Source organism: Chrysemys picta, chromosome 6, assembly GCF_011386835.1.
Source record: "Chrysemys picta bellii isolate R12L10 chromosome 6, ASM1138683v2, whole genome shotgun sequence".
Taxonomy (NCBI): domain Eukaryota; kingdom Metazoa; phylum Chordata; order Testudines; family Emydidae; genus Chrysemys; species Chrysemys picta.
The window spans coordinates 79,730,789-79,749,244 of record NC_088796.1 but is presented as its reverse complement, the minus strand read 5'-3'; the positions used below and the strand labels follow the sequence as shown (position 1 = coordinate 79,749,244).

Genomic DNA, 18,456 nt, shown 5'->3' with positions numbered 1-18,456 from the left:
TGTATGATGTCCCGGTCCTTCTATACGTTAGCAATACCTCCCAGCTTTGTGTCATCCGCAAACTTTATTAGCACATTCCCACTTTTTGTGCCAAGATCAGTAATAAAAAGATTCAATAAGATTGGTCCCAAAACCAATCCCTGAGGAACTCCACTAGTAACCTCCTTCCAGCCTGACATTTCACCTTTCAGTATGACCCGTTGTAGTCTCCCCTTTAACCGGTTCCTTATCCGCCTTTCAATTTTCATATTGATCCCCATCTTTTCCAATTTAACTAATAATTCCCCATGTGGAATCGTATCAAATGCCTTACTGAAATCGAGGTAAATTAGATACACTGCATTTCCTTTGTCTAAAAAAATCTATTACCTTCAAAGAAGGTGATCAGGTTGGTTTGGCAAGATCTACATCTGTATTAGTCAGCCCCCTTTCCCCAATTGCTCTAAAGTCATGGATCATTGATAACTCATTTAAAAGTTACCCAGTCTCCATACCCCTAACTGCATTCGCTAAAACTAAATAAGATGTCAAATTTTTAAAAATTGCATACATACCTATCCCAGCCTGTCCTACAATCCATGACAGTCTGATGAAGAGCATCACACCCCAAATATTCAACATACATCGTACCTAGAAGAACAAAATACAAGACATATCTTCTCATAATTCCGTGGTTTTAACATGTACATAGAGTTATTTCAGCTAGGTATTGCAAACAACATGTTAAACCTACAAATACATTCATACTTAAAATTTTGAATGGATTAGTTGCTGTAGCAAAGCCCCCTTTCCCTCCTAAAATGTTCCATGACTGAGTGACATTATTAGGTATATACAAGAGTTACTGGCTTGGTTGGATGGAGTTTTTTCATCTTTCATATCTTGAGGACTAGGAATTGTTTTCTGATCACAGTTTTCTTACCCACTTTATCTTCATCAGGGATGGAAAATTACACTAACTCAAGAACTGAAACCTAATATTTTTGATCCTAGACCAATTCCAGAAAAAATGCCAAATTGTTCAGAGAGAACAATGAGTTTCTCTTCCTCACTAGGGTTCAAATTCATACTAGACTATACACCACTGCAAAACTGACAATCCCAGCTTTCTAATGGTCTATTAGAGCATTGGTTTTAGTCCTCTGCTGCTTCTGTTCCCAGTCCTATGTAGTGCCCTTTGTTCCTCCTTTGTTTTCAAACAAGGACAGGAACAGTTTAGTTATGGCAAGAGCTGGAAAGGCATCTGGAACAGGCCATATCGCTTCTTCTGCAACTTTGTCGTTCTGAACATTTTGTTTCTGAACCCTACTCTTCTGCACTCAATTTTTTTAAAAAAAGGCTTTTATTATTGCCTTTTTGTGTTTTGATTTTGGTTTTTTTATTCCTCAACAGAATTTAAGTAATAAAAATTAGCACCGAGTCTTAAAACAGATAATTAAATTGTTCTCTTTTGGCAATGTTGTGAAACGTTTATTTAACAAATGGGTATAGACTGGGAGACATGTGCCTCTCTTCAAATCCCAGGAGCTCCAAGAACAAGAAGCATGTCTAGGGATTTTCTAAGATCCAGAAAGCCTATTCAAAGGCTCTTCAGTGAGACAGAATTGGAATGGAAACACAGATGCATAGCTGGGCTCTAACTATTTGTCGGAGTAGCATATCCCAAGTAGACAAGAATCACTAAAGAACAGTTCTGAGGACTTTGCCCAAGATTACAGAGCAAATCCCATTGTGTAATGTAGAGGTGGGTCTTCCAGCAAGCTTTTAATTAAAAGTTTCTTGGGGAAAAGTGTGCATTTCCTGAATATATATTTGTGGGAGGGGGGAAGTTTACATCAATTTCATGTCAAGATTAAACAAATGCATTACACACTTTGAAGACCAGGATTTAAGTTTATCGCTCACAAAGTCAATGGAGACCAGGTAATTGATCCTTGGTCTTACAAAGTTCAAATCAAATGAGCTCTGACAGCTTTAAACTCTATTTCTCTCAACAAGTTTATAATCAGCAAGAAAATGGATAACCTTTAATTATAGCTAATGAAAAGGAAGGGAGGGCAAAGTTCATTTGATTAAATCCAAGTCAAAAAAAAAAAAAATCCACCCTACATGAATAATTTACTTCTATATAGCTGAATATGGCAAGAGATTATTGTTTTGAATTTGCCTGCAAATTCCAGTCAGAGAGGATGAAATTTTTGTAACCACTTCAGAAACTGAGAATTTATTAGTTAATATATGCAAATAACCTGCTTCGTGTAATAATGCTTTTTTTTTTCCTGGTATCAAAAGAATTAAATTTTCTTCCATTTCAATCCAAATCTACCCAGGCCCAAACTGATGTGTAATTTTGAGGTAAGGATTGAGTGCCCCAATATAATTCATAATTAAGTCACCCAGTAAGTATTTCTAAGGAAGTGAAGACATATACAGAAGGAAGAAAAGGGAAAATAAATTTGCCAGTATCAAAATCCTAAGCCAGTGATGGGATAGCAGTGAGAGGAAGATGATGGTCACATTCCCTTCAAATCCTGAAGCACTAAAAAGCTAGCAAAGATTACTTTTCAATACCTCCCCTGTAAATTTTTTCCTTGTTTCTTAACCTTTGATTTAATTATTTTTAGCAAAACAGATCTGCAACTGGCCTTTCATTCTTGCTGAAAAATACACTCACTCAAAATATGTAAAGTAACTGGCAAGGTCACATCTATTAAAAGGCTTGACATACCATATATTTACTTACCAATACACCTTTTATCCAGCCAAACTTGACTATTCCCTTACTGTCTGCAGCATAAGTAGCATCAGCTTCCCCAGGAGGAGTCCCTTCTTCCCCATTTGCATATCCATCCTCAAAAGGTTCCTACAGAGAGGGTGGGAAAATAAATTAAAACACCTTACCTCTATTATCCTTAAGCAAGTGTCCAAAAGGTGATTTCAGAACTGGACACTCAATGTCTGAGTCAAATTTAATTATCAGTTCATAAGTAAAAGTGATCACAGACAACAAATTATTAATTTTTAAGACCACATCTATGTAGTGTGTTCTAGTCACAATTTATGTGACTATTTTTACATTTTCATACTTCAGTAATTTTTACAATTTGGATATTTGAAATCCCTATAAAAGATTTTTAAAATAAAGTCTATGTTTTTACTTGAGGCACTGAAAGCTTACCATAGTAGTTGAGCAGTACCTACAAAAATTAAGTTGTCATCAACACTGTAGTTACAATCAAATTAGTATCAATTTTTTTATTGCAACTATGCAATCTATTACTGTGTAGATTAGTGCAATCACGTTATTCAAATATTTTCCCTAGATTTATAAACTGTGTCTTTATAGATCTTCAATCTGATTTAAGATTAAGAAACACAACACTCTCATAAAAGGACCAAATGAGACCTTTATCATAATCTAGTCTGACCTCTTGCCTAAACACAGGCTATAATATTTCATCCAGTGAAAATAGTCCAGCAGCAGAGGCAATTATTCTTCCCTACTACATAAGTGAACATGACTGAGCCCAATAACTTGTAAATGAACTCAGAGGATCTCTGTCAGAAAAGACAACTAAACTTGATTTAAAGTTAAGAAAATGAAGATGAATTGATCACTTCTTTGGTAGTCTGTGCAGTGAACAATTACCTACACTGTAAAAAGATTGTATCACATGCCAAGAAAGTTTCCCCACAATAATCAACTCCTCTTTAAGTCACACTCAATCCCCTTTTTAAACTAAAATGAGAAGAGAGATGGGTCTTGCAGAATGCCCTGAAATCTAACTCTGAGTCCCACAGTGCAGACGTCCTTTACTATTGCCTAGCATTCAAAAAAATGTTGAGTGACCAAGTGGTTTTGCTTTAGGGTATGTCTACACTGCGCAGTTGTCGCCAAAACTTTTGTCTTTTGGGGGTACTTAAAAAAGCCCCCCCCCCGCAAAAGACTAAAGTTTTGCCGATGCAAGCAGCAATGTGAATGCGGCTTTGTCGGCAGGAGTGCTCTCCTGCCGACAAAGCTTATGCCGCTCACGAGGCAGGAAGAATTTTGTTGGCAAAAGTGCTGACAAAATACTGCAAAAGAGCATTCACACTCACTGACTTTTAGTCACAAGGCTGTGTCAACACAGCTCTGTAGTGTAGACAAGCCCTTAGATAACTAGGTAAATGTTACTTTCAATATTTCTTATATTACTTTCTTATATTATCAATATTACTATAAGAAATACCCAAGGAATACTGTAAATATGAGGTAAATTAGTAACCTAAGACAACTATAACGTTTAAGGGTGACCACTACAGAAATGATCCTTAATACTGTTCTTAATACTATGCAACATCAATGTCACCTCATACAGTATTAAGAAAGCAGCTTGCATCCCAAATGACCTCCAGAAGCACTTTACAAACTATAGGCTCAGGCTTATTCTCAATGAAGTCAAGAGCAAGACTCCCTTTGCTTTAACAGGAGGAATAGGCCCTATTATATGCAAAACACATTCAGCTTCAAAGGCTTTAACATTATGAACTTAAAAACACATAATTCAGGAAGTTAGGGGTCTCACAATGATCTAACTTGTCCACAAAGCAGAAAGGTAATTTATAGTCCTACCTTGTAAATAGTGTTTGAGCAAAAAACTAGTGAAAAAACTGGGGTGCTGCTGGGCTATAGATTGCCCCTTGGCTGATATCAGACTCTTGATTGCTAGGAGGAGAGGCTCATCTGCATGCCACTACTCCACTCCAGTTGAAGATGCCTTAGCCTCAAACAGCAATTAAAAAACTCAGATACACAAACTAGATAAACCAATTTGTACATACGAAGATAATGGAGCAAATAAATCAAGCAAATGCCTAGAAGATAATAAGGTGATAAATAACAGTCAACAGGGATTTGTCAAGGAAAAATCATGTCAAACCGACCATGTCAAACCGGTTTTCTTTGACAGGGTAACAAGCCTTGTGGATAAGGGGGAAGCAATAGATGTGGTATATCTTGACTTTAGTAAGGCTTTTGAAACTGTCCCGCAAGACCTCATCATAAACAAACTATGGAAATACAGCCAGCCTAGGTGGAGTTACTATAAGGTGAATGCGTAACTGGTTGGAAAACCATTCCCGGAGAGTAGTTATCAGTGGTTCACAGTCAAGCTAGAAGAGGATATTGAGTGGTCCTGGGTCCAGTTCTGTTCAGTATCTTCATAAATGATTTAGATAATAGCATAAAGAGTACACTTACTGATACCAAACTGGGAGGGGTTACAAGTGCTTTGGTGGATAGGATTAAAATTCAAAATGAATTGGACAAACTGGAGAAATGGTCTCAAGTAAAAGGACAAATGCAAAGTACTCCACTTAGGAAGGAACAATCCATTGCACAGAAACAAAATGGGAAATGACTGCCTAGGAAGGAGTACTGCAGAAAAGGATCTGGGGGTCATACTGGATCACAAGCTAAATATGGAACACTGTTGCAAAAACACTCATCATTCTGAGATCTATTAGCAAGAGTATTGTAAGCAAGACACCAGAAGTAATTCTTCCACTCTACACCACGCTGATCAGCCTTAACTGGATTAGTGTGTCCCATTCTGGGTACATTTCAGAAAAGATGTGGGCAAACTGGAGAAGGTCCAGAGGAGAGCAACAAAAATGATTAAAGGTCTAGAAAACATGATCTATGAGGAAAGATTGAAAAAACTGGGATTGTTTAGTCTGGAGAAGAGAAGACTGATGCAGGGCTACTCCTGGGGGGAATTCTGCGTCCCTGCAGAAAAATGGGGGAGCAAAGAAATCTGTGGGAGAACACACACCCCTTCCCCAGCAGCCCAGGCATGTTTGCTGCAGGGGGGATGAACGACTGCATGTGCGTGTGTCCATGGAGAGACGTTAAGGGGTAAGATTGGGCGGGTGCCTGCATGGGAATCAGTGAGAGAGAGAGACTCACTCTGTCCCTCTCGCTCACTGTTGCTGCATCCCCGGCTTGGAGGAGTAGGGCTGTGTGAAGCAGGCTATCCCTGAGGCAGAGCAGAAATGTAACAACTAAGCAGGCAGGCTGCTAATGTTCCCATTTTTAGTTAATTGTTCCCATTCTTAGTCAATTAAAGATCCTTTACCTTGCCAGAGTGATATAAAGGAGACTTATTGTAAATGACAGTAACAGAATCCTCAGTTAGGCTTTGTCTACACTGCCACTTTGCAGCGCTGCAACTTTCTCGCTCAGGAGTGTGAAAAAACACCCTGAGTGCTGCAAGTTTCATCGCTGTAAAGTGGCAGTGTAGACAGTGCACCAACATTGGGATGGGAGTAATGTAATTTAAATAAAAATCCAGAATTATAACTGGTTTCAGAGTAGCAGCCGTGTTAGTCTGTATCCGCAAAAAGAACAGGAGTACTTGTGGCACCTTAGAGACTAACAAATTTATTTGAGCATAAGCTTTCATGGACTACAGCCCACTTCTTCGGATGCATAACGAAGAAGTGGGCTGTAGTCCACGAAAGCTTATGCTCTAATAAATTTGTTAGTCTCTAAAGTGCCACAAGTACTCCTGTTCTTCTTTTTGAGAATTATAACTGGTTACCAAGTATTTGAATTTAACTTCCGTGTGTTTAGGAAATGGAGAGTGAAAAATTGCTCTCCTTAACCTTTGAGGATAGGATAAAAAGTAATGGGCTTAAATTGCAGCAAAGGCGGTTTAAGTTGGACATTAGGAAAGTCTTCCTAACTGTTAGGGTAGTTAAGCTCCGGAAGAAATTGCCTAGGGAGGTTGTGAATCTGTCATTGAAGGTCTGTAAGAACAAGACAGACAAACACCTGTCAGGAATAGTCTAGTTATTACCTGAGTGCAGGGGATTGGACTAGATGACCTATTGAAGTCCCAACCAGTTCTACATTTCTATGATATTACCCAAAGGGAAGGGGGCACCTTTCAGCCTGATGTTCTTCACAGAAAGGTAAGTTACATAGCAGAAATTATCTCTTCCCTCCAGATGTTAGAGCCCTTCCTCTAAGAAACCACAATTTTTCTGAAACAAACATCAAGTCTAGTATCTATACTAGGGCTACCAGTATCCCCGTATAACACCAGGCAGCATTACTCAGACCTACAGGGGGATACCTTGGACCACAACCCCTAAGGTTGTGCTCTCCAGCACTAATAGTAATCCTATAATAACAAGGGACAGGGCTGGCCTTACCATGAGGCAAACTGAGGCAGCCGCCTCAGGTGCCAGACCCGGGGTGGGGGTGGGGGGGGGAAACACACCCAGAGTGTAGAAAATTGTGTCTGCTGCTGGTACATATGTATTCTCTCTGCTCTAGATGCACAGATATGGTGGAGTGCTGTGCTGGAGGAAGGACACAAGAGACATAACAGGCAGGCAGAAGAAAAGGTGAGAGAGAATAACAGAAAGCAGCAGGAGCTGCAGGGAGAGAGAGGAGGAGGAGGAGCCTCTTATGTACCTCTCTAGTACCCCCAGTAGCCTGGACTGATTAACACCAGCTTCTCAGGGAGCTTCCTGTTTCCTACTGCTTCCCTGAACCCAATTGAGGAGAACAGGCAGTCAACTGAAGTAGTAGCAGCCAATTAGGCTCTTAAGATGCTGATATCTTCCCTCACTCAGGCCCTGCTACCAGCCTACTTATTTGTCCCCTTTAATTGAGTATTGAGAGCCACTATAGCTGGCACAGAACAGCAGTCATAAGTGAAAGAAGAAAACGCCCCTGTGGGGCAACATTCAGAAAAAGAAAGAAAGCAAAGGAAGCTTTTCTATCTAAGTAGGAAGGAGCTCTTCTGAGATACATAGACACAAATGTTCACGGTGAGCCTTCCGGCCCAGTGAGGATGTGAGTGGTGAGGAGATGCCTGACCAGTTAGAGTGCAGGTGACCTGGCAGCTACTGCAGCATCCATATCTCCAACTCAAATGGATGTAATCATGCACGTGCCTGAAGAAACATGTAGCTCAGAGAAGAGTTTAGTGGAGGCGCAAGAAACAGCTGCTGCTGAGTATAGTTCCTTAAGGGCTTGGCTACACTTGCGAGTTAGTGCACAATAAAAGGAGCCCCGTGCGCACTAGCTCACTCCCCAGCCACACTGACAAGGCACGGAGAGCGCTCTGACTCCGCAGCTAGAACGCTCCTGGTGCTCCACTTCAGTGAGAGGAATAACGTTTGCTGCGCCTTGGCTACAACGCACGGGCATCAGTGTGAACGAGATGTTGCATTACTGCGCTCTGATCGGCCTCCGGAAACATCCTATAATCCCCTTAAGTCAAGTGGCCACTCTCGTCATTGTTTTGAACTCCTGTAGGAATGCGGAAATGCCCTTTCAAAGCTCCGTTTCTGACAGCCGGCATGCAAGCCGTTACTGTGGAATGCTGTGTGAGAGAGAGGTGGGTGGCGGGGAGGAGGTCTGCTGCTGTCTGAACTTACAATACAGCATGCTGACATGCTCTCAGCCCCCCCAAAACCCACTCTCTCTCTCCCCCACACATACACACAACACACTCCCTGTCACACTCCACCCCCATTTGAAAAGCATGTTGCAGCCACTTGCATGCTGGGATAGCCACAATGCACTGCTCTCTGTGGCTGTTGCAAGAGCTGCTAACGTGGCCACGCCAGTGCACTGGCAGCTGTCAGTGTGGACAGACTACAGCGCTTTTCCTACTGTGCTCTACGAAGGCTGGTTTATCTCAAAGCGCTCTACATCTGCAAATGTAGCCATTCCCTAAGTCTAGATGATCCAGGACTGTGGACCCACTTGACCAGTAGCCTGAGGGACTTCCTTGTACTGCATGGGCCACAGCAGTACAAGGAAGTGGCATGGGCCACAGCAAGTGGAAAAAAACTTCATGTTCTCCAAAGACAATGAAAATAGAAGTTTCCATCCAACACACGACTGCCATGAAATCCCCAATGGTGACAAAGTGGAGAGGCCATGGCTTATGTACTCAGAAACCCAGAATGCTGCATACTGTTTTTGTTGCAAACTCTTCCAGTCTAATGTTCCAGCCACATTGGGTTCTACAGGAACAAAGGACTGAAAAAATCTGGCTAGAAATCTGGCATGCCATGAGAAGGCAGCAAATCACCAGAGAGCATTCCATAGGTGGAAAGAGCGTGAGATGAGACTACGGTTAAAGGCCACCATAGATGATCAGCATCAAGAGACAATTGCATCAGAGTCTGTTTACTGGCAAAAAGTTCTGAAAAGGCTCATTGCCATTGTGAGAATGCTTGCTACCCAAAACCTAGCACTGCATGGCTCTTCAGATCAGCTGTACGTGCCAAACAATGGAAACTTCCTTAAAATTGATGGTGGAGTTTGATGCTGTACTCCAAGAGCATCTAAGAAGAGTCACCACCCAAGAAATGTACACACACCACTACTTTGGAAAAACAATTCAAACTGAGATCATACAGTTACTGGCAACAAAAGTCTAACAGAAGATTGTGGCAGATCTGAAGTCAGCAAGATATTACTCTGTTATTCTGGACTGCACACCTGACATCAGCCATACGGAACAAATGACTTTAATCGTGCGTTTTGTAACAACAACAGAACCTAGTGAAAATATCCCTGCAATGGTGACGGTCAGAGAGCATTTTCTAGAATGTATTGACATTGATGATACTACAGGAGCTGGTATGACAAAATGTGCGTCTTAAAAAGCTGGAAGATACGGGAATTGCGATAGCCAACATGAGAGGTCAGGGCTACGATAACGGTGCCAACATGAGAGGAAAGAACAGAAGAGTGCAGTCACTGATCCAAGAGCTTTTTTGGTCCCATTCAGTTCTCATTCATTGAACTTGGTGGTCAGTGATGCAGCATCAGCTTCTAGTGAGGCTGCTGAATTTTTCAATGTAATTCAAAGTATCTATGTATTTTTCTCGGCATCACCTCACTGATGACAAATTTTGAAGCAATATCTGGGAACATCTTCTCTGACACTGAAACCACTAAGTGCCACATGATGGGAAAGTCGAATGGAGGCGGTAAAGCCTATCAAAAACCAAATTGGGAAGATAGATGATGCCATAATTGCTATTATGGAGGATAAAGCTATGACAGGAACTGTTCATGGGAGAACAGTGGCAGAGGGAAATGGAATCACCAGAAACATACATAACTTCAAATTTCTGTGTGGCTTAGTGTTGTGGCATGACATACTGTTTGAAATAAATGTTGTAATCAAGAGTCTCCAAGGTGTTGACCTTGATATATCTGGAGCAATGGAACAACTGGACAAAGCAAAGTCATACCTACAGTCTTACCGGTCAGATGAGGGATTTCAAAACGTTCTGAAGAGTGCACAGAAGTTGGCAGAGGAACTTCACACTGAAGCTATTTTCCCACCCATTCAAGAATACAAGAGTCACCAAAGAAGACGACATTTTGATTACGAGGCATGGGATAATCCCATAAGAGACCCCAAACAACAATTCAAAGTTGAATTCTTTAACCAGGTGCTAGATTGTGCAATACACAGTCAGTTGAAGAACGTTTCATGCAGCTCAAGGAACACAGCAGTATATTTGGGATGTTGTATGATATTCCCAAACTCCTCACTATATCTGAAGAAGACCTACACCAGCAATGCAGGGCACTAGAGACAGTGTTGATACAGGATGACATGCGCAATATTGATGCAAGTGATTTAGGTGATGAACTGAAAGCCCTTTCAAGATACATTTCAGCAGGATCAACTCCAAAGACGGTTCTGGAATATATGTGCACTGCGCATACTTCTAACACTTCCTGTAACAGTTGCCAGTGGAGAACGCAGCGTCCCCAAGCTGAAGTTAATAAAAAACACATCTACGCTCCACAATGACACAGGAGAGGCTGGTTGGCCTTGCAGCCATCTCAATAGAGCATGAGCTGTCCCAGACTATGGATCTTCAGGAAGCAGTTCAAATCTTTGCAACGAAGAAGGCATGGAAAGCACCACTTTGAATAATCAAACAGAAAAAAATGCCAGTGTTTACTATTCAGACAAGAAAAGTTAACTTTCAAACACCTGAACAGCAAATGTAAGTGTTACTTAAAATTTTTGAACAAGGCATTTTAAGTTGTTAGTTCTCCTTTATTGGGGTAGGTAGCAGAGCAGTACCATGAGAGTAGAACAGGAAGAAGGCAGAATTGAGACCTTTCAAAGTTTTGGCCCAAGCGAGGGGACATGGAGGCCTCATTTGAGCTCCCCGCCTCAGGTTCCAAAATGTTGTTGGCCGGCCCTGACAAATTCTCTTTCTAGTCAAGACAGAATCATTCCCTCAAAGGGTGCTTTTAGAGCACAGTAAGAGGGCCTACACAGGTAGGCAGGGTAGAGTGCCTAGTGTGCTATAAATTCACTAGCTTACTGCATATAAATTTCCCTGTGTAGACAAACCCTACAAACGGTGGTCTAGATCAAGTATTCTTGAGCACCCTGAAAAATCTAGAGATTATGGGATGGAACCACAGTTGTAGCTATGGCTGACACTGCCTACCTCCCACCCCTCCAAGAGTGTTTTGTTGGAAAAGAGGACTGTCTCCATCTTCTGAAGTTCTAGGACTTGAACAGAAACCAGCTCTCAAATGCCAACATTTACTGATAAGCCAAGAGATGCTAATTTCCAAAATATATTAGTAGGTTCTATTTATTAGAACCCTCTCTGAATTTTCGTATGACTATACCACCCATTGATAATAATATCTATCTAACATGGGCCTATTTAAGAGCCAAGATTTTAAGTAGGAGCTTTTCCCCCTAGATACTTATAAGCAGAAGACTTTAACTGAGGAGATTTCAAAGGAAAGCGTCCACTAACAGAAGGATCAATCTCCAAATACCGTAACTCAAGCCAATCTAAAGTGATTAACACCAGAGTCAGTGTCTGCTTTGAGTTTCCTGAGGACAAGTGGATTCAAGGTGCAGATCTTTTTCTGGGAGGTGGCCGGGAGGGGGGAATAATCTAGAAAACACAGGCGCACACATGCATGCGCTCTCTCTCACACACACAAAGTTTGACATTTTTGGTTGCCACAAACTGATCCAATAGTATGCTTCATCATTTGAAGACCTAATAGATCACTTTCCATTTTAGCTCTTTCTAGTGTCATGAGTCACTCAGTGTATACTGTGCAGATCTTTAAGCCAACTTTGAGAACACTTTACACTACCAGAGCAATATAAAGAGGCCCTCGTTGAAAATAATAATCAGGCCCTTTTTTTGAACACCACAAAATTGAACACCTCAGTGCCCTACAAAGAGGAAAGATTTGATACTCTATTCATGAGCAAACTCCCTCAAAGCAGAAAACTTTGCACTGACAACACCAAGGAACTCATTATCTGATGTAATCCACCTCTGGATTGTGCTTTGTGATGGGAAGGATGGGGCCCTATAATACAGGAGGCTAGAAAAGTTGCCACCATCTGCCCTAATCTAAGTTCTCACCAGATTTCCTATGTCAGAAATCTATTTTCTCCCCAGACCTCTTTTGGGCCCCTTTGACTAAAGTGAGTGACCATGGCAGTGAGCAGTTTGAGCAATGGCAGTGATCCCATTACTATTTTAATACTCTCAAATATGAAGCTCAGAAAGCCTCCTATACATCTTAAGAGGATTCCTGAACCAATGTTTTAATAACCCAGCAAGACAAAAATGAACTCTTCATCATTGCTCTGAAATCCATAATTGCCAAAATTACCATGTATAAATACTTTGTGCAAAAAAACAAACACATAGTTATCCTTTGTTATAAAAAAAAAAAAGCACCAAACTACTTGCAACTGATTTAATTTTAAAAATCAAAACAAAAAAAGACCCATGTGTTTATATTACCCAAGCAGTTTTTATGCTTTGGCCAACAGAGAACCATCAACATTTGATAACATCTTTTGCTTTCACAAAAAAGACAATGCCATGTTTCTAATAAGAAACAAAGAACAGAGTGTTATTGAAAAGATCGGGGAGAATTCTAAGAGGGGAGAAAAAAGAATTTTCAAGTGTTCCATGGTGCTCAAATCACCAAGCACATTTATATTCTCAGTACCCTTTTAAGACTAATAAAGACCCTTCATCACTATTATGTGCAATAAACAACTAAGTAGGTTACAGCAATACCACGGCTCTCATCTTTTTTTGGTAGATTCTACAAACAGCTGAACATTTAAGAACTTTACTAGAAGAGCCCTGTGTGGATACAAAAATGTGGATCCGCATCCGATCTGTAGCTGCCAGAATCAACCTGCGATCCACTAGCCATCTTTTACCTGTATCTGCATCCGTGTCTCACAAGGGATAGTGATGGAGGGGAGGAAGGGGAGAGAGATGAGCAAGCAGGGGGCAAGGTCTCTAGGAGAAGGGGTGGCGCAGGGTGGCGGGCTGGGGAGAAGGGGCATCATATCACGTGCTGCTCCCGGGGACTCACAATCAATGGTAGCAGCACATGTTGCATCACAGCAGGGTGGAGAGGTGGGGCACCAGAGCCCCGCCCGCTTCAATTCCTGCAGCCGGGGGCAGGCCCTGTTGCCCAGGAGCCGGGAGCATGGCCAGTGCTGCTGGGCCATGGTGGGGATACTAGCACTGTCTGAGGGGCCCGAGCTGCTGGACAGGAAGCGGTGCAGCAAGTAGGTGCTAGACAGCCCCAACTCTGGCCTGCCGCCCAGCCACTGGCTGCTAGCCACCGGCCCCGAGAATGCTGCAGCCCCCAGGCTGCCCAAGCTGGATACCATGCGACAGGCACCGCTGGTGAATAGAGCTTTGCATGGTTGTATCCACATCCAATACGCTATTCGCAAAAATGGTCCGCGGATATGAAGTGGATATCTGCAGATTTGCAGGGCTCTATTTATTAGCTTTTAAACCAATTTTATGGTTGGGGGGGGGTGAACTTATGATGTACATAAAGGATCATAGGTAGCTTTTCAGTGACTTATGAACTATCAAGTCAGCTCTAAATTACGTATACTATGAACAAAAGATGGAAGTTGTGCCCTGTATGTCTTGTCTTTCTCCACTATGCAATGTTCTGTAGGGAAGTATTTACAAGTACATGAATTGTTTAAAGGTTATTGTTGGTTATCAGTGCCAGTGGGCGCCTTTTTAATAATGCACAAATGAGAACAGCGAGACATTCTGAAAGTATGTGGGTGCAAAAGCATTCCACTGTTTAAGAAGCCAAGCTTAGGCTTACTATTTTTCATGGTACAGATTAAGGGCTTGTTTAGAGGGGAAGTTAGTGTGCAGCAAGCCAGGGTATGAATCTACAGTGCACCTGCTGACCAGGCATTAATTCACCATGTACACAAACATCCCTACTGGGCCGGGGATGGAAGGGGCTTCCTCAGCCCCTGCATAGAGCAGCTGGGGCTGGGTCAAGATCAGACCCATCCCCAGAAATCTCCCCTGGCTGCAGAAAGCTCCGCCCCCCCACCTCCTGTCTCCATTGCTCTTCAGCCATGGGGGGAGGGGGTCACTGTAGAGGGAGTTGCTTAACCCCTGTGCACCTAGACCCCCACTCACAAGTCAAGTCCCCTGTTCCCCAGCCCCCTGTATCCAGACCCCCACCAAGCCAATACCGCCGGCATCTGGACCTGCACCCAGATCACCCCCTACTGAGCTCCACACAATTGAACTCAAACCGATGAGCCCTCCATACCCAGACCCCCACCCGCTGCACCAGACCTCCACCTCACTAAGCCCCTTTCTTTCAGCACCTGGACCCCTCTGCTGAACCCCCCCACAACCCAGACCCCCCTGCCAACCCCACTCCCCTATCCTCCCCTGAGCCTCAATTACCTTCACCTGGACCCCCTGCAGAGTCCCCTTCCCCCTGCACCTGGAACCCCCAATGAGACGCTGTGCATCCCAATGGCACCTGGAGCCCCCACTGAACTGCCCGCACCCAGATTGCCCCACACAGAACCCTCTCAATCCACACCTGGATCCCCACACACTAAGCTCCTCCACATCTGGATCTGCCAGGCTGAGTCTGCCTGCCCATAACTGGTGTGCCTGGCATGGAGAGGCAGGGCCCCGGGGTGTTTCTGGGGGAGGCCCAGCCCTTGTTCTATGTCAGGGTCTAGCGCAGCCTGACCGCCAAGTCCTTGTTCTGATGGGGGGTGTGGGAAGCAGAGGGAAGAGGGGTGTGACAGGGTGATCTCCCACCTCCAGGTGCAGTCAATGGCCTGTGTCAGGCTGGAGCCTCTACATTTATTTATTGACCAATAAAATTTGCAGAATTTTGTATTGTCCACACAATTTTTTTTGGTGCAGAATTCCCTCAGAAGTAATTTTTAAACGTAACATTCCATCATTATGTACTGTAATTAGTACTATTTTAGAAACCGTACACATTCAAACAGGATCTTATGAAGTGAACAGTTACTCATTATTTACCAGCTTCACAGGTGAAATCTTCTTAGCATATGTACAACGTGCTTCAGATGGCATGTGATCAGGATGTAAAAAAGACTTTAGTCTCAAATCAGTGAAACATCTACAGTTAATGTTTCTTTTTCAACATATCTCCTCTGCGTACTCTCTCTCATCCATTGAGCCCCAGATGCATTACACTAAGGAAAATATAAAATCCTGCAAGTAATCCGACAAGCTCTTGATGCTGATAATTCCATTAGCTGCTGAAGAGGATCTTGGATTAGAGAAAATATTTAAAAAGAAACTGCATATTAAAAAAATTGATCAGTTAAATAGAAAAATATCTTATTCTACACAGCAGCTTGGATTGCCATACCAGAGCAGTTTCGTTAGTCTATCTAGTCCCACCACCCATCTCAAGCAATGGTATTGTCAAATGCTTCAGAAGACAGTATAAAGAAAGAACGGTTACTTACCTTCTGTAACTGTTGTTCTTCGAGATGTGTTGTTCACGTCCATTACACATTAGGTGTACGCGCGCCGCGTGCACGGACGTCGGAAACTTTTTCCCTTAGCGGCTCCCGTCGGGCCGGCAGGGCCCCCTCCTTCCCGCCAGAGCGGCGCCCCGCTCCAGGGTATATATATCCCTGCCGACCCGACCCCTCCGGTTCCTTCTTGCCGGAGACTCCGACAGAGGGGAAGGAGGGTGGGAAGTGTAATGGACGTGAACAACACATCTCGAAGAACAACAGTTACAGAAGGTAAGTAACCGTTCTTTCTTCTTCGAGTGATTGTTCACGTCCATTACACATTAGGTGATTCCCAAGCTTACCATTGGAGGTGGGTAGGAGTCAAGGTACAACTGACTGTAGCACAGCCCGTCCGACCATCGCGTCCTCTCTGGTCTGATGATGGATCGCATAGTGGGCTGTGAACGTATGTACGGATGACCAGGTGGCCGCCTTACAGATCTCCTGGATAGGGACCTGCGCCAAGAAGGCCGTCGAGGACGCTTGGGCCCTAGTCGAGTGGGCCCGGATCTCTGGGGCCGGAACATCGGCGAGCTCATAACACGTGCGTATACAATGCACAATCCATGCCGACAAGCGCTGTGTAGAGATAGGCAAGCCTTTCATACGTTCCGCAATAGCAATGAACAGCTGAGGTGTTCTGCGGAACGACCTGGTCCGTTCCAGGTAGAATGCCAACGCCCTTCGAACATCCAGGGTATGTAGGCTGCGGTGGTGAGGGTCCGTATGGGGTTTAGGAAAGAACACCGGTAGGCAAATGTCCTGCCCCATGTGAAACTGCGATACCACTTTTGGAAGGAATTTGGGGTGCGGCCTCAGTTGCACCTTATCCTTATGAAACACTGTATAGGGAGGTTCCGAAGTGAGGGCCCTCAATTCCGATACCCTTCTGGCCGACGTGATGGCCACGAGAAACGCCACCTTCCACGAGAGGTGCGTGAGAGAGCAAGTGGCTAGGGGCTCAAAGGGGGGACCCATGAGTCTTGTTAGGACTAGGTTCAGACTCCACGCCGGGACAGGCGGGCGCGAGTAGGGAAACACCCTTTCCAGCCCCTTGAGGAATCGGGCCACTGTGGGGTTGGAGAACACTGACACTCCCAACTCTCCCGGATGGAAAGCCGAAATGGCGGCTAAATGCACTCTAATCGAGGCGGGCGCAAGTCCTTGATTCTTGAGGTGCAGTAGGTAGTCCAAGATCGACGGAACTGAGGCTTGTAAGGGCTGTATGCGTTGAGGCTCGCACCAGTGAGAGAACCTTTTCCATTTTACCAGGTAGGTCGCCCTTGTAGAGGGCTTCCTACTATTAAGGAGGATTTGTTAACCTGGTGAGAGCACCTGTGTTCTGCATCGTTCAGCCAGAGAGATACCATGCCGTGAGATGTAGCGAAGACAGGTTCGGGTGGAGTAGGCGACCTCTGTCTTGTGTGACTAGGTCGCGATGGAGGGGGAGGGTGATTGGGACGGCTATGGACAATTCCAGCAGGGACGTGAACCAATGCTGGCGTGGCCAGCCCGGGGCTATGAGTATGACTGTCGCCCTGTCCCTGCGGGTCTTAAGGAGAACCTTGTGTATGAGTGGGAACGGAGGGAAGGCATATCTCAGGCTCCCTCCCCATGGGATCGTGAAGGCATCTGCTAATGATCCCCGGCTGAGGTTCTGGAATGAGCAGAACTGAGGGCATTGACTGTTGTCCCTGGTGGCGAATAGATCCACCCGGGGAAAACCCCACCTTCGGAAGATTGAATGTAGGACGTCTCGCCTCAACGTCCATTCATGCATTCGGTAGGATCGGCTGAGGCGGTCCGCTAAGCCGTTTTGGATCCCCGGAAGATACGTCGCGATGAGGTGGATCGCGTGGGCTATACAGAAGTCCCATAATTGGAGTGCCTCGCGACAGAGGGGAGAAGACCGGGACCCGCCCTGCTTGTTTATATAGAACATGGCGGTAGTGTTGTCCGTCAGGACTGCCACGCTGTGACCTTCTATGGTGGCGTGGAAGGTCTGACAGGCGAGGCGAACCGCTCTTAGCTCCTTCAGATTGATGTGAAGCAGCTTGTCTTCTCTGGACCACAGCCCTTGGGTCCGCAGTTCCCCCAGGTGCGCTCCCCAATCCAGGTCTGATGCATCTGTTACCAACGTCAGAGTGGGCTGTGGGGCAGCGAAGGGGATCCCTTTGCAGACCTGTTGTCGATCGAGCCACCAGCGGAGCGAGCCCAACACCTGGTTTGGGATCGTTACTACCTGATCCAATGGGTCTCTGTTGGGGCGGTATGTTTGGGCGAACCACAACTGTAAAGGCCGGAGCCTTAGGCGAGCATGTCTGACCACGTGTGTGCAAGCTGCCATATGGCGCAGGAGCTGCATGCAACACCCTGCCATTGTCGTGGGGAATTTTTGGACTGAGCTTACGGCCCTCTGAATCGTCAGGAACCGTGCCTCTGGTAGGCTTGCCTGCGCGACCACCGAGTCCAGGGTCGCACCTATGAAGTCCAGTCTCTGTGTGAGGACTAACGTGGACTTGGGCACATTGACCCGGAGGCCGAATCTGTCGAA

At 44.4% G+C, this 18,456-nt stretch overlaps 1 protein-coding gene across 3 annotated transcripts in view; it reads right to left on the bottom strand.

Annotated features, from left to right (window-relative positions):
* The window catches only part of SLC12A2 (solute carrier family 12 member 2), a 125,921-nt gene that overhangs the window by 77,853 nt on the left and 29,612 nt on the right, over positions 1-18,456 (bottom strand). For all 3 annotated transcript variants that reach the window (XM_005303060.5, XM_005303061.5, XM_042854604.2), the window contains exons 2-3: positions 2,744-2,863; positions 555-630 (exon numbers count right to left, since the gene is read on the bottom strand). In XM_005303060.5, coding sequence (XP_005303117.2) covers positions 555-630; positions 2,744-2,863 — 196 coding nt within the window. The remainder of the gene's footprint in view (positions 1-554; positions 631-2,743; positions 2,864-18,456) is intronic.